The 15,847-nt window shown below is 45.6% G+C and overlaps 1 protein-coding gene and 1 long non-coding RNA gene across 2 annotated transcripts in view; one reads left to right on the top strand and one right to left on the bottom strand.

Moving 5' to 3' along the window:
* Positions 1–5,432: 5,432 nt before the first annotated feature.
* Positions 5,433–15,847, bottom strand: part of GRIN3A (glutamate ionotropic receptor NMDA type subunit 3A) — a 104,965-nt gene continuing 94,550 nt past the window's right edge. The window contains exons 7-9 of the mRNA XM_083481386.1: positions 12,382–12,546; positions 11,106–11,179; positions 5,433–6,402 (exon numbers count right to left, since the gene is read on the bottom strand). Coding sequence (XP_083337512.1) covers positions 6,036–6,402; positions 11,106–11,179; positions 12,382–12,546 — 606 coding nt within the window. The 3' untranslated portion in view covers positions 5,433–6,035. The remainder of the gene's footprint in view (positions 6,403–11,105; positions 11,180–12,381; positions 12,547–15,847) is intronic.
* On the top strand, positions 7,941–10,944 carry LOC310696301. Its single transcript, XR_014520540.1, has 2 exons — positions 7,941–7,996; positions 10,472–10,944. It is a non-coding gene; the product is annotated as an uncharacterized lncRNA (long non-coding RNA).

Consider the following 15,847-nt stretch of genomic DNA (forward strand, 5'->3'; position numbering starts at 1 on the left):
AGGGGATCTTTTAAACCTGAAACAGACGGGTTGTAGCTGCACTACTGTCTCCCAGAAGCAGAAGAGAATTGAAGTGGAAGGAGCGGATATAAACTCCGGCTGTGTGTGAGCAGCCCATTGAGGAAAGATACATAAGCTGATGGAGGAAGAGTATCTCACTGTTGCTGCAACTGTTCCATAGAACACAGACCTAGGAATAGATGCCTAGATGCTAGGCTGTTTTGCATGGGTATTGGGGCTGTGGAAACTGCTGTGTCAGCTTTGCCAATACAGTGGTACTTCGGGTTACATATGCTTCAGGTGACATATGCTTCAGGTTACAGACTCTGCTAACCCAGAAATATTACCTCGGGTTAAGAACTTTGCTTCAGGATGAGAACAGAAATCATGCAGCGGCAGTGGGAGTCCCCATTAGCTAAAGTGGTGCTTCAGGTTAAGAACAGTTTCAGTTTAAGAATGGACCTCTGGAACGAATTAAGTAATTAACCTGAGGTACCACTGTAGAAAGTTAACTAGCTGCTGTGTGCATTCCTTTAGCTGGGAGCACTTCTCCTGCAGCAAACACCCCAGTGTTAATAAATTTCAGCAGGACTCGGGTGTGCTTTTAACTGTCTCACGATCTTGTTCCATGTGTGAAAGTTTCCTATCATTACATCAGCATATAAAAGTCACCTGAAAGCCTATGGTTGCTGATGATTATAGACAAGGCAATCATGGGATCCTGGGTTGGTTGTCTCCCTTGATCTAAGTGGATTTGCTCTTCAGACAGCAACAGTAACCCAGTATGCAAATCAACCAGCCTAAAAAAAAAAATACTATTAAAATTTATTTCAAAACCAAAAACATACAACCATGACCAGCACCTCCCTGACCCCCACCAACCCACCAACCAGAGTTTCCAACCAGAAAAGGGAGACAATAGCCAGAGCTGATTTGTAGAAGTTGGGGGTGGACTTCATTAATTCGCACCAAAGCTGCTGAATGTCTAGTAGTGCTGGCTTTCTGTTGGATAATTGAAAGAACAAAAGAAAAGAAAGTGTCATATGTACCAGAAGAGGAGGGAAAGAGAAGGGGTTTTTTGGTAGGGTAAAATTGCCTGGTGGCCCTTAGTGGGAGATGCTATGTAGTAATATCGGAAGCTACCTTATACCGAATCAGACCATTGCTCTATCTAGCTCGGACAGGCAGTAGTTATTTGGGAGTTCCCCAACCCTACCAGGGATTAAGACTATATGCAAGGCAGATGCCATACCAATAAGCTATTCTTCTAGGCATTGGCCAGTATACCTCCATTGGGTTCTCAACCTTGGGATTCAGAGAAAGCAGTGAGCCAAGATTCAGTGGCTGCATTCCTTTAAGTTCCACGCATGGATATAAGATGCATAGGGGAGTCCATGTGGCATATGTGTAGCCCTATATTTCCCCCTTATTGCCCTGCAGCAGACAGAAAAACTTGAAAAGTAAACCTGCTGCCCAATCGTGGTAAGCAGGCTACTTTGGCATGATTCCTGCCTCCTCGCTCACTGCTTGCCTGCCTTTCCACATAATGAGCACCCTGGCTCTATGGTAAGGGTAGAGTCCTCAGTTCCACTGGCTCCCAAGCAAGGCATATGTGGCCAGTTTGGCACATAAGCAGACAACTGCCTTAACTGTGTGGGGGAAGAAATGCCTGGTACCCGAAGTAGCATGAGAACACATATGGCAGGGAGCCTCAGGCCTAGCTGAAGGAACGTCTCCATCCCCATCGTTCAGCCCAGACACTGAGGTCTAGCTCTGAGGGCCTTCCAAAGGTTCCCTCACTGTGAGAAGTGAAGTTACAGGGCCTTCTTGGTAGTGGCGCCTGGCTGCGGAATGTCCTTCCATCAGGTTTCAACCAGATAAACAACTATGCGACTCTTAGAAGATACCTGAAAGGGAACCCTGTATTGGCAAGTTTTTAGTGTTTGGTATTTTGCTGTGTTTTTTATATTCTGTTCGAAACCACACAGAGTGGCTGGGGCAACCCAATCACATGGGTGGGGTATAAGTATATTACTATTATTACTATTATTATTTTGTTTGTTTGTTTGGGGCCAAATGAATCCATCAGAACTTTAGAGCCCTTGGAATGCTTCTAACTCCCTGGAGTGTGGTAATTCCTCCTGCTTGTCTTTATGGAGAGATGTGGGGAGGCCTCTGATTCTCTCCCCCTCCCCCCATGTAAAGGTCACAGTTACCCTGATAGCTCCACCCACTTTTGTCTCTTGCCCCGCCCACCCCTTGGAACGCACCCCTTGCGAAGGAATATGTCCCTCTAGCTAGAGATTCTCCACCCCTTACCTATGGAAACAGGGATATAGTATGACTCAAAGCAACATGCTAAATGGCCCACGCTGGTAAAAGAATCTTTGTCCCTTATCAGTGGTGTACAGTGAAATTTTTTTGTAGGGGAGCAGCTCGCAAGGGTGATGGGGATGTTGCGTGTGTGAGCATCATACCTCCCTCCCTAAACCGGACAGAAGCTTCCCGGACTTTGGGAAAGAGTCGCCAGGCCTGACAGGATGGTGGAGCCCTGCTGCCTCCTTCCCAAAGCCAGGTGGATGTTGGGAAGATGGTAAAATGGTCCTTGAATCTTTCAGAGCATCGTATCTCTTTCTCTAAGCTAGGCAGAAGCTTCCTGGTTTTGGGGGAAGGAGGCGCCAGGCTTTAATGCTTTAATAGTCTAATGTACTGGGAACGTTTAGGGGACTAATCTAGTCCCCTTAATCCACCGACTGAACGTCACTGCTCCTTATGTATGTATGGGTTGTGGGGAAGTGATTTGCCCATTTGGTTGTATGCCGTTGGACATTTTTTCGCACCCACTGCTTGCATAGCACCCGCATAAAGAACAAACATCGACAACTGGAGAGCAAGCCACCACCGGCAACTTACACAACACATTTCACGGAAGGATACCACGTCGTGCTTCAAAAACATTTAAAGCCATGGCGCTGGCTTTTAGACCAACCCAATAAGCCAGAGGTTCCCCATCAACAGCCTTAAAACAACAGGTCCCGAAATCATGGCTGGGAACCTTAGGCAAAATAGATAAAAGCACTCTGGAAAACTAGAAACACTTCAAGAAAAACCATACAATAGATAATTTTATCTGTAGCTTTTTTTCAAAAAATAATAATTTTAAAATATTCTTTTTTTGTGTGAAAAACCGGAGTACAAAGCCTGCTGATTCTCTGAAAGAACCTGAGGGTGGCTGGGCCCTGCCCTGACAACTGATTTTTGAGAAGGGAAGAGGGCAGAGGTTGGCAAGGAGATGTCTGATTGTATTTGATCGCTGAGAGCTGATCCACACACCAGAGCCAGGATGCGGCAGTTGAGTTCTGGGCTGTACCGTTGAAGATGGTGAGTGGGAAGCCACATTTTGAGTGCTCCCCCACAGGGAAAAACAACAAGAACCCTGCCTGCATGTTGGTTAATGCTTGGTGCTGATAACTCCAAGGCTACAGGTTTGATAGCTGCATATACCTGCCTTGCAGAGGGCTGGACTACATGATTCCCCGGGTCCCTTCCAACTCTACAGTGGTTTGGTTCAGCAGCCCAGCACATCTGAGTGAAAGGTTTGTAACCCAAGGTGGTTTGTTTCTCATGTGGGAGGTAAGGTAAAAAGGTAAAGGACCCCTGGACGGTTACATCCAGTCAAAGGCAACTACAGGGTTGTGGCGCTCATCTTGCTTTTAGGCCAAGGGAGCCGGTGTTTGTCCACAGGCAGCTTTCTGGGTCATGTGGACAGCATGACTAAACCGCTTCTGGCACAACAGAACACCGTGACGGAAACCAGAGCACACGGAAGCTCCGTTTACCCTCCTGTCACAGTGGTATCTATTTATCTACTTGCACTGGTGTGCTTTCGAACTGCTAGGTTGGCAGGAGCTGGGACAGAGCAACAGGAGCTCACCCCGTCACAGGGATTGAAACCACTGATGTTCTGATCGGCAAGCCCAAGAGGCTCATTGGTTTAGACCACAGCACCACCCGCATCCCCATGTGGGATGGTGGACCATCTTTCAAATATATGATTCCTTTCCTTGCATTCTGAGGTGGCAGAGTCCAGAATGTTACCACCTCTCATCTTTTATTTATGTAAACCGCCTTCAGAAATTCTATTAAAGGACGGTATAATTAATAATAATGATGATGATAATGACGACAGTAACAACTATTATTATTAAATATGTTAACTGCCTTTCACCAACAAATCCCTGGGCGGGTTGCGACAATTTAAAATTCAGAATTATCAATAGATAAAATGGACGGCAGTCCCAAGAATAAGGTGGGTCCTGAAAACACGCATCTCAGGGGTCAAAGGTCAGGGTAAAAAGGTGTATCCTCAACTTTCACCGAAAGCTGTAGAGTGATGAAGCCAGATGCACCGCTGGGAGGAGGGAATTCCATACTTTCAGGGCAAGTACAGAAAATACTCTCTCCTGGACCACGCCCTGAATTTCTGAACTTCACTTCTGCTACTATTAACAACTGGAAGGGACTGTAGGTGATCCTTCAGATACATTCGTACCTTGGATCCCAAATGCCCTGGAACTCAGACATTTTGGCTCCTGAACGCTGCAAACCCGGAAGTGACTGTTCTGGTTTGTGAATGTTCTTTCGAAACCTGAACGTCCAACGGGGCTTCCACAGCGCCTGATTGGCTGCAGGAACTCCCTGCAGCCAATCAGAAGCCGTGATATGATTTTTGAACTTTTTGGAAGTTGAATGGACTTCTGGAATAGATTCTGTTTGATTTCCAAGGTACGACTGTATTGGGGCCTAAATTCTTTAAGGTTTTAAAAACTATCATGAGCAGCTTGAAGTAGGAAGCCAATGCAACTGTTTTATGGAATTATCTGAGTTCCAGCCAGGAATGTGGTCACTGTATTTTAGACCAGATCTGGGTCACCTTCAAGGGCAGCCCCTAGCGGAGAGCATTGCAACAATCCAACCTGGAAGTGTAGATCAGCACTAGGTAAAGGTAAAGGACCCCTGACAGTTAAGTCCAGTTGCAAACAATTCTGGGGTTGTGGCGCTCATTTCACTTTACTATCCGTGGGAGCCGTTGTTTGTCTGCAGACAGTTTTTCCGGGTCTTGTGACTAAGCCACTTCTGGCGAAACTAGAGCAGCAAATGGAAATGCCATTTACCTTCCCGCCGGAGCAGTACCTATTTATCTACTTGCACTTTGACGTGCTTTCCAACTGCTAGGTTGGCAGGAGCTGGGACCGAGCAACAGGATCTCACCCCGTTGTGGGGATTCGAACCGCCGACCTTCCGATCGGCAAGCCCTAGGCTCAGTGGTTTAGACCACAGCGCCACCCGCGTCCCTAGATCAGCACTAAGCCTCTGCAAAAAGATATTATTGTTAGTATTTGTCCTTATGCCCAAATGTTTTTTGGGGTGGATATTGACACCAGTGTTGTTGAGATTGGCTAATGAAATTAACAGAAAGGTTTCACGCTAACAACGCCTTGGGGTTCCTCAGCACATAAAGGTGTATTTTCCCCCCACCCACCCCCACCCCCAGGCAGGCCGTAACAAATTCCACTAGCAAACTCCAAACAAAGCACCACCAGGACGCACAAATCTGAATCATCATTTTAAGTCTTTCAAAAAAAAAAAAAAAAAAAAAGCACAGAAAGGGCTAAAAAGTGGGGCTTCCATTTGAGAGCGTGGCAAGAAGAAAACCAGGGAGCTGTGTGTTCTGGATGCTTGGAAGAGTCCCCCAGAGGCTTGGAAGTGTTTCCTGCAGCCTGGGGGTCAACCCTTCTTCAGATGGAGGGCGAAGTTTTCCCACGGAGCTGTTGCCTCTTTGAAACGTTCCCAGAAGAGGGAACCAAGGGTGCTGGCGCCTTCTGCAAAAAAATGCTGGTTTTGCAGGAAGCAGCCGTATTGCTTGTTGATTCCGGTGCCGCTTTCTGGCATTACAAAAAAGAGAGAGAGAAAGAAAAGTGCATTATGAATAGTTACAGGGAAGAGAGGGCTTGTGAGGGCCAGAGCCCAGCCACTTAGGGCTCCGCAGTCCTGTTTGTCCTCTGAAACTCTTCCAGCTCCAGTTTCCTGCTCATGGCCAACTGCAGTTCCTGCTTGATAACCTGAATCTGCTTCTCCAGCTCAGAGAGCTCTTGGATCACAGAGGTCCTGGCCACGTTGAGGGAGTCCGCTTTCCCGTTTGTGGTCAGCGATGCTGGGGAGTCTCTCGGCAGGAGGGGGAGAGGGATGTCTTGCTGCTGCTGCTTCTGCTGCTGCGGCGACTGTTGCTGCTTAAGCACCACTTCGTTCTGGCTCTCTTCACTGCAGATGTATTTCTTCCGAAGGCAGTTGCCTGGGCTGGCTGTGTTCCAGACTGAATGCTGGCTGTTCCCTGCGTTGGACCTGAAAAAGAAAAGAAAAGAAAAAAAGTCACAGTTATTTCTGCCCGACCTACAGTGATGGAATATTTGCTGAAAGCATTCAAAATTTCACAAATGGCCAAACAGATACAATCATACCTCGGGTTATAACTGCTTCAGGTTGCATTTGTTCGGGTTGTGAATCGCTGAAAACCGGAAGTACCGGAACGGGTTGGTTTCGGCGGTCGCACATGCGCAGAAGTGCTAAATCGCGCATTGCGCGTGCGCAGAAGCGCCGAATCGTAACCCGCGGTATTTTCAATTACCATGGGAAATATGGATTGATATAATAGAGTATGGAATAAGATGCAGCTTTAAATGTTTAAAATGGGACTCCAGGAAGGGGGGAGGGGGAAGTCCTGAAATTTGGAGGAATCTCTGTATATGTATTTGATTTTTTAAAAATAATTTTGTATTGTAAAATCAAATAAAAAAGTGATTTCATTTATTATTATTATTATTATTATTATTATTATTATTATTATTATTGTTGTTGTTGTTGTTGAACAAGACTTCCTTATTTTCATAGGAGAAATGTTGGAGGGTACGCCAGGAGTGGGGAGGGTGTGGCTCTCCCAATATGAATGGACTTTAATGGTCAGGGATGATGGTTTCCCAGCCCTGACTTACATTGTGCCAATGGTAAAGTAATGGGAAATCCCCAACTCTTCCTCCGCCTATTCTCGGCCACCTCTTGCTTCCAATGTGTGTATGCAGGTGATACAAATGTAGGAATACTGCTAGATCAGCGGTTCTGAAGCTGTTGGTCCCCAGATGTTGTTGGACTACAACTCCCAGCATCCCAGCATCCCTGAGCTCTGGCTTTGCTAGCTAGGGGTGATGGAAGTTGTAGTTCAACAACATCTGGGGACACACAAGTTGAGAAAGGCCATGCTAGATGAAACTAAGGGCCATTCAAGTTCAGCATCTTGTTTCGAACAGCATCCAGCTGGAAAGTCCACCAGCCCCCAGCCCCCCTCCCCTTGTTTGTTTTCCCGGGAGGCAGCATCCATAAACAAAACTACAGAGAAAATGTCCAGGCCTTAATCCAGCCCATAGGGCATCAGATTTCAGTTCTACAGACTCTTTTTAAGAGATAAGAGCTGAGCAATAAACAGAAATGTCCCTGGGCATATGCTAAGCGCAGACACACTGTGGGGCAGTGCAGAATCCACCTGCAATGAGCTTTTGTTTTCAAAAAAAGAAAACAGGGGTCAAAAATATGCCACAGATCCAGATTGTGTGTGAACCACGTAGAAGAAACAAGCATACAGTCTCCACTGATTCTAGAATAAAATGTTGTGTGTATGCAGCCCTATACTAAAATATGCTCCAATTATCAGATGTTGTTTCATTTTCATCTCAGTTGTTTTATTACAACGTTTTAATCACATCATTTTTTAAACGTTTGCAGGCCTTATTACTCAAATTTAAGTTTGTTTCCTTCTTTTGCTCTTATTGTACGGAGTATTTTCAACTGGTGTACAGTATTCTTTGCAAATCTTATATATTGTGTGCATCTTTACAATAGACAGTTGAAGAAGACCTCTGGTCAAAACATCTTTGGTTTAGCTACAGTAAGTTTTCTGAAAACGAATTCATATTATTCTGTTTCGTGGAATTTTGCTATCCAGATCCCAATTTGCTTGCAGAGGTTCGTATCCCCACGCAGCCACGAAGCTCACCGGGTGACCTTGGGCCGTTCCTGGTCTCTCAGCCTAACCAACCTCACAGGGCTGTTGCTAGGATGAAATGGGGAAGTGGAGAACCGTACACATCCTGGTCTGTGGGATGCAGGAGTTGACGGCAGATGGCGAACATCTTACCTGCTGCCAGCTAACAATCTCGCTTGTAAGATTTTTTGCTTCTGCTAGATCCACATAGAGAATGTTGACCCCTAGGCCAAAGAATGTGCACTTAGCAAAATCTATTCTGACTGAAGCAAAGAATCCTGATACACTTGAAACCATCAAAGAGGCAAGGGTGTGCATGTACTCTTTTTTATAGGTAAAAGGTAAAGGACCCTTGGCGGTTAAGTCCAGTCAAAGGCGACTATGGGGTTGCGGCACTCATCTTACTTTCAGGTCAAGGGAGCCGATGTTTGTCCACAGACAGCTTTCCGGGTCATGTGGTCAGAATGACTAAACCGCTTCCAGTGCAACGGAACCCCAGAGCGCACGGAAATGCCATTTACCTTCCCGCAGTAGTGGTACCTATTTATCTACTTGCACTGGTGTGCTTTTGAACTGCTAGGTTGGCAGGCGCTGGGACAGAGCAACGGGAGCTCACCATGTCACAGGGATTTGAACTGCCGACCTTCTGATCGGCAAGTCCAAGAGGCTCATTGGTTTAGACCACAGTGTCACCCGTGTGTGTGTGTGGGTGTGTGTGTACACATACACACACACACCCTGTGCCTTCTGGGAAATGTATGATTGAAGAAAGTGTCAGAGTATTATTCCCTAGGGAAATAATAATACAGTAGAAGCTATTTTCATCAATCCTCCGTTTCTTCTCGTTTTCCAATGCAGCAGCTATCTAAAGGAATAAATGAGTTTTATCGTGGGATGGAGGGGGAGTTTTGCTACACTGTTCGACTGCATTAATTCATTATAGTTTGGTGCCTGTGCTCTGGTTCAGCAGCATGGCCCTGTGGACATTCTCGGTGAATCTGCAACAGAAACGCTGCTGGTTTGAACAGGCTTGGGGCTGGGAGGGTTCCAATTAGACCCAGCAAATGTGAAAGGGACATTTTTTATGATGGTGCACGACCTTTCCTGCTGGAGAGATCTTGGCCCCACCATCTCATACAGAATTGTTCTTTCTATCAAGAGAGTTTGGGAAGTCACATTTGCCCGGGGATTCAGTTCTGTCAGATTTCCCAAACTTGCCCTACAGTCAGGCTGGGTTTGTTACGGGGACATGGAAAGGGAAGGCAAAATGGGCTCCATGGAAAAGCAGAGGCAGGCACAGTTTGTGTGACTCATGGCATGAGTAACGCCAGGGCACTAAAAACACAGCTGTCAGACTTGATGCAGTGTCGCGATGCCAGCTTGTATACTTAAGCCTTTTAAAGAGCAATGGCATAGTGTGTTCTCCTTCATGGAGAGCACGTACTGCGGTGGGGGCCGCCAGGACACTCCAAAGTTGGGGGCCAGCTATTTGACCATTGGCCACTGATGCGATTGGACTTTCCTTGTTGTTGGGATGAAGTTAATGTTGCCATTTGATTGATTGACAGCCAGAAATGCTAAAACTCCTTGCACGAGGCTAGGGCTTCCTCTTTTCGCCCGTGCATCGGATTGCCCGTTCCCCCCCCCTCCCTAGAATTAGGGTTGTTCGCTTTGACCTTGCTATGCCTGTCATGGGGTCGTCTGCTCTTGGGGCAGGGGCCCGGTAGGAATTTTGTCCATCTGGCTGATTGGCTGGGGCCATTTGGTTTTTGCCTACTGCGTAGCAAATCGTCACAACTTGTAAGGTTGCGGTTAGGCATTGGTTTATGGTTTGGTTGGTTGAGGGGCATGGATTGGCTGTGCCTGCCCCTCTAATGTTGCTGCAGCTGCAAGGGATTCAGTTAAAGGAATCAGGGGCTAACTATTGCTTGTCCACCCTGTCAAGGGGGCTCGGACCATAGCAATGAGCTGCTGGTTGCATTTGGGGAGGGCTGAGGGCAGGTTCCCTGCTCCGTCACTACCCCCAAGTGTATTCCCCTTTTCTGACTTTCGCAGGTGTGTGGAATGTCAGTCTGTCCCCCATAGGGGGGGGGGCAGATAGTTGCAGCCAATGCCTAAGCAACCACTCACATTTTTGTATTTTAATAAAGTTGTGGCCAGAATTATGCCAAAACCTTAAACAAAAATTTCTATGTGATGTGTGAGTTATTGGGGTGGCCCTGGGGACCTCGACACGCAACATGTTGTAAACGGCACATTATTATTATTTTTTTAAAAGGTAAGCGGTAACAAAAAATAGGTTCACAACTGTGGTGCATTTTTTAAACAAGTCTGAAAAGGCCGAAAATAAATGTATGCCTAATTATAATTTCTGAACAGGTCGTACAATGCCTGGCATTGCGACGCTTTCTCTATTCCTCCGTTTGCACATAAGGAAAGGGATTTGACCACACAGAACAGCTTGGCCTACATCTGCAAACCTGCACTGGGATGCTGACCTTTTTTGGGGGGAGGAAAGGGCAAATTCAAAAATTTGCCTTCCGTGAGTGTGCTGCTGCTGCTACAGATGAGGAAGTCGACTGAGGGGTGCAGCTGCCACTGTGGGTTCCTCCCCCTGTTTTTCTAGACGTGGTTGTCTTAATGGGAAGTTTGTGTGCCAAGCACATTGAAAGGAAAAAAAAAAGTGATTACATGTCTGACTGTCATGTCACTGCTGGGTCAGACAGCTATAGTGTGTATATAATAAAATGATGTGAATGGAATTGCTCCCTCATATAAAGTCATACAGCCAAAGGCCATTCTTTATGATTTACGATTCTCTTGGCACAATAATAAAAATGATTTTCAGTTTCTCTTCAGTGTGTGACTCACATTATACACTACAGTTTTCCCATGTGTTTCTCTTTCCTTTTCCTTAACAAAAAGGGGGGGGGGGAGGAGTGTTTTGTGTCATGGGAGCCACTATCTACAGATTCATCTGGAAACAAGGGGTTTTAAAAGTCATTTTTCTTACCTCTTTTCAACTCGCTTTGCTTTAGGCTGGTGTTTGTCTTCAATAAATGAACTATTTAGAGCACGGTGCAATCTCTAGAGGAAAAGCAGGGCACAAATTAATCAGTAGCATAATCAGCCTTGCATTTTAGGGTGGAGAGGATAGGAAATATGAACGCTGCATGTAACAGGCTGCGTTTTTGTTTGAAGCGAAGCACAGTGGAACCTTGGTTCTCGAACAGCTTAGTTGACGAACAAATCAGCTCCCCAACACTGAAAACCCAGATGTAAGTGTTCCGGTTTTCAAATGTTTTTGGGAAGCCAAACGTCCGATGCAGCAGTCTGCTATTGTTTCCAGGACGCCTGCGCCAGTCGGAAACCATGCCTTGTTTTTTTAACGTTTCGGGAGTCGAACGGACTTCTGGAACGGAAGAAGTTTGAGAACCAAGCTAACCACTGTACCGAGCTGTTTGTGTATGACCCCCACCATTGTGATTCTCAGAGCGATCCCACCTATCCCATTTTCACCGATGCTGTATGGTTTGGGAAGAGACCACAGAAGATAGCTAGAACCTTTCTCATTTAGACAAGATGCTTAGAAAGTTGAAGTAATTTTGATCCTTTCTAGTATTTTAACATTTGTTTGTATGTATGTTTGTTTAATTTGTATACCGCCCTATACCCGCAGGTCTCAGAGCGGTTCACAGCATAAAATCGCAAAATAAAAACATAAAATACATAATAAAAACAAGAACAAGAACAACTCAATAATCCCCCCTGCTTCCCAACACATTTCAAAAGGGCATTGGATGTCAATCGGCCGAAGGCCTGGTTAAAGAGGAACGTTTTTGCCTGGTACCTAAAGGTACATAATGAAGGCACTGGTCAAACCTCCCTGGGGAGGTCATTCCACAAACTGGGAGCCACTGCAGAGAAGGCCCTGTTCTTGTGATGCCATTCTCCGGACCCTCATGGAGTAGGCTCATTAAGAAGGGTCTCAGAAGATGATCTTAGGGTCTGGGTAGGTTCATATGTAAAGAGGAGGTCCCTGAGATACTGTGTTTTGAAGTATGGCTGTGATCCCCCCCCCCAATTTTCTTGTTTTGTCTTTTTGTAAACAGCTTTGAGGGTTTTCCCCACTCAGTTAAGTGGTGTTAATTTTTTATGAAATAAAATAAGTACAATTAAAAAAGTAAAACCTTTGCTTCACTGGATGGAGGATATAGAGAGGTTACCCAAGGCAGTTTTGTGGTGTAATCCATTCAGAACAAGAGTGATTTAATACCAGGAGGACGTACCTGACTTGTATGAAGCCAGTATCTCAGCTTGGATTTCTTTTTGATTCGTGGGATCACCAGCCTGTATACGATGTGCTCTCCAATAGTAGTGAGAATTGACAAGCCAAACCCAATGCATAGCATCACAAAGAGTCCAGAAAAGTGCTTGATGCCCATCTGCAGTGTCTGTTAAGAAAACAAAGGAAGTGAGCGACATTAGAAAAACTAGAATAAGGATATAGTCTGGTTGAGTTTCTTCTTGCTGGTTTAGTCCTTGTCTCACCCAGGTCTAATCAGACTCAAGACCCACCTCCAATCTCAACATGCAACAGGTCCCCTCTCTTTATCACATATGCCCATTTTATCCTTCCCTCTTTCACTGCGCTTGTGCTCATCCCCAGCATCTGATACAGCATGAGGGGCTTTAGCTAGAGGGAATTCTGTGCTGAAATTAGGGTTGCTACCCGCCCCTGGAAAAATGGGATCACCTCGTTTTTGGACAAGAATGTCCCTTGTCTCATTTGGACTTCAAATGGGATGTCTTCACACCCACACCCACACCCCGTATTCAAGTGTGGCTGGCCCAAAATGGAGAGTGCATCACTGTTAGTGCAGCTGGTGAGAAGTCTGGCCTGGTTCAAGCATGAGTGATGCTCCTCCTCAGCATCAGCCTGATGGTCTAGTGTGGTACGGGTTGGCTGCTGCTTGGCCACTCTGCCACACCAGCCACACCAGCTCAAGTCGTTCATGGGAGCCGGCCATCTAACCCTGGCCTCTGCCCATCTATGTGGGTCGAGTGGAAGAGCAGGACACCTAGCTCTGAGGGCCTTCTGGTGGTCCCCTCACTGCAATAAGTGAAGTTACAGGGAACCAGGCAGAGGGACTTCTCGGTAGTCACACCTGCCCTGTGGAACACCCTCCCGTCAGATGTCAAGGGGATAAATAACTCCACAACTTTTAGATGACTTCTGAAGGCAGCCCTGTACAGTGGTACCTCTGGTTGCGAACGGGGTCCGTTCTGGAGCCCCGTTCGCAACATGAGCAGAATGCAACCCACGTCTGCGCATGTGTGGGTCACGATTCACCGTTTCTGCGCATGCGTGACGTCATTTTGAGTGTCTGCGCATGCGCGAGTGGTGAAACCCAGAAGTAACCTGTTCCATCACTTCCGGGTCTCCGTGGGACGTATCCTGAAACAATGTAACCTGAACCAAATGTAACAAGAGGTATGACTGTATAGGGAAGTTTTTAATGTTTGGTGTTTTATTATGCTTTTATGTTTGTTGGAAGCCTCCCAGAGTCCCTGGGGCAACCCAGTCAGATGGGCAGGGTACAAATAATAAAAATCATCATAATCTTCTAAGTTCACTACCTTAGTCACAGAAACAAGGTAAATTTACCTTGTTTACCACCTAGTAACCCTTGTTAAGTACCTGACCAATTTGTAGCTATCTCTGGAGACAACCAGGGATCGCAAACAAAATGTATGACGTGAGATTAATACCAGCTTGATGCCCTTTTGTCCATTAGGACATTCTCCTCAATAAGCCCCCATGAAATATGTAAAACTCTGGTGTTTCTGCTATAATATTCTGTCTCGTGTTAATTAATGAGTGAAGAGTGCTATTGACTGACACTCTCAAATTTGTCTTGACCAACCCCATGCAAAACAAATAGATGGGTTCCTAATGGAGGCATTTCAATGCATGGGTAGTTTCCTGTTGGTAGGTAGGTGTGCATCAGAACAAATATCTTTCTCTGTTCACAAAGGAGATGCCAAAACAAAGCACGAACGAAAAAGCCGATAAATATGCTGTGACAGCTCTCTTGAAAGCCTACATTTCAGATGCACATTTAAATAAAAATAGAAGAAGAGGAGGCAAATATAATTACAGCAACAGCAAATTTACAAACTGGCAATTTTCTTAGCTGTATATATCATAACACACACACACATTTTGGGCAATCATAGAGCAAAATATGTATAAATTTCAATAAAGACAACAGAGCCTTGTGGCACCTTAAAGAACTGACCAAAGCGGAATCAAGTGGTATTATTCCATTCCTTGATCTGGACGCTATGCTTCTGTTGATGCAGCCTAGAATAGCATTAGCTGTTTTTCCCCTGCTGTATCACATTGTTAACTCATATCAAACTTAAGGTTTACCAAGACCTCTAGAACTTTTTCACATGCATTGCTAGCAAGGCAGGTGTCTCCTGTTCTAAATTTTGGCATTGGATAATTCCTGCCTTAGGGCTTATCCACACACCTGTCTGTCCTGAGACTCCCCCCCCCCCCGGGAAAACCTTTCCTTTAATGCTGAATCGTAACAAAGGGAGTGGGCTTTCTGTGGATTACCATTTGTTTCGATTTAGCGCTTAAAGAGCAGGGGGAAGTGGCGGGTCAAAGGCAAACTTGCTTGGACCTGTGTCTAGAAAACACGGGGTGAGCAAAAAACAGCTTGGACCCATGTTTTCCAGGTATGGGGCAAGCAGAAAGTATGGATGACACCTGAGTATAGTACCTTACATTTGAAATTCATTTTGTTTGTTAATCTGCCCCCACCCCCCGTAACCAGCTCTGGTAAGTAGTCTAGCCACAGTCTCTTAAAACTAAATGCTCCCCAAATGCTATCGTTGTTATTAAAATGCATTGCAAAATGCAATTCAAAGCATGACTGTGATGGAGGGAAAAGGATAAAAGCAACTGCAACAGCAACAACACCACAAGCCCAAAGAATGTGGCTAATACAACAACAACAACAACAACAACAGCAACAATTTTATTATTTGTACCCTGGGTTATCATGCCCAATTTGGCCCCAGGACTGAAAGAACAGGTTCTTTCGATGGCACAGATAAGCTTCGCCAAGCTGAAAAAAACAGAATTGATCCAGCTCCGGGGTATGCCAGTCTCAATAAAACTTTTTTTTTGTTTTGTTTACGTTTTGCCCCCTTTCCTTTCTATAAACTGCATTAGTGAAATCTAATCTCACTCACTGGCTAAGCAAGCTTTGTAATGAAAATGCACCACTGCAGAAAAGGTTTCAATATCATTCCCTTCCTATTCAGAACTGATAGCAAAAAAAGTGTGGCATCTGTGCTTGATTAAGTAACGAGCTTAATGATTCCATTTACTTATTGGAGGGGGGAGGGCCTGCTCAATTTCAATGAGCTGAGGCCAAATCAAAGTGAAGGTGGAATTCAAAGTGAAATATCTGAGTAGACCGGACACCTGAGGGGGTTTGGTTTTTCTTACAAGGAGTCCACTGTGAAAGTATTCCCTTTAAATGGGACCTTTGTAAAACTGGGACGGCTTCTCCAAATCAAGGATGTCCCTGGAAAATAGGGACACTTGGAAGGGTCTGTATGTACGTGATTTAGAGGAAAGCGTCCAAACAGATCCTACAGAGGTGCAAAAGCTGTCCTCTTCCATGCCTGAGTTGGGAAGACGGAAAATGCTGAGAAAAGCTTGGAGTTCAGGCA

Source organism: Podarcis liolepis (genome assembly GCF_965112155.1).
Source record: "Podarcis liolepis genome assembly, chromosome: 17".
Classification (NCBI taxonomy): domain Eukaryota; kingdom Metazoa; phylum Chordata; class Lepidosauria; order Squamata; family Lacertidae; genus Podarcis; species Podarcis liolepis.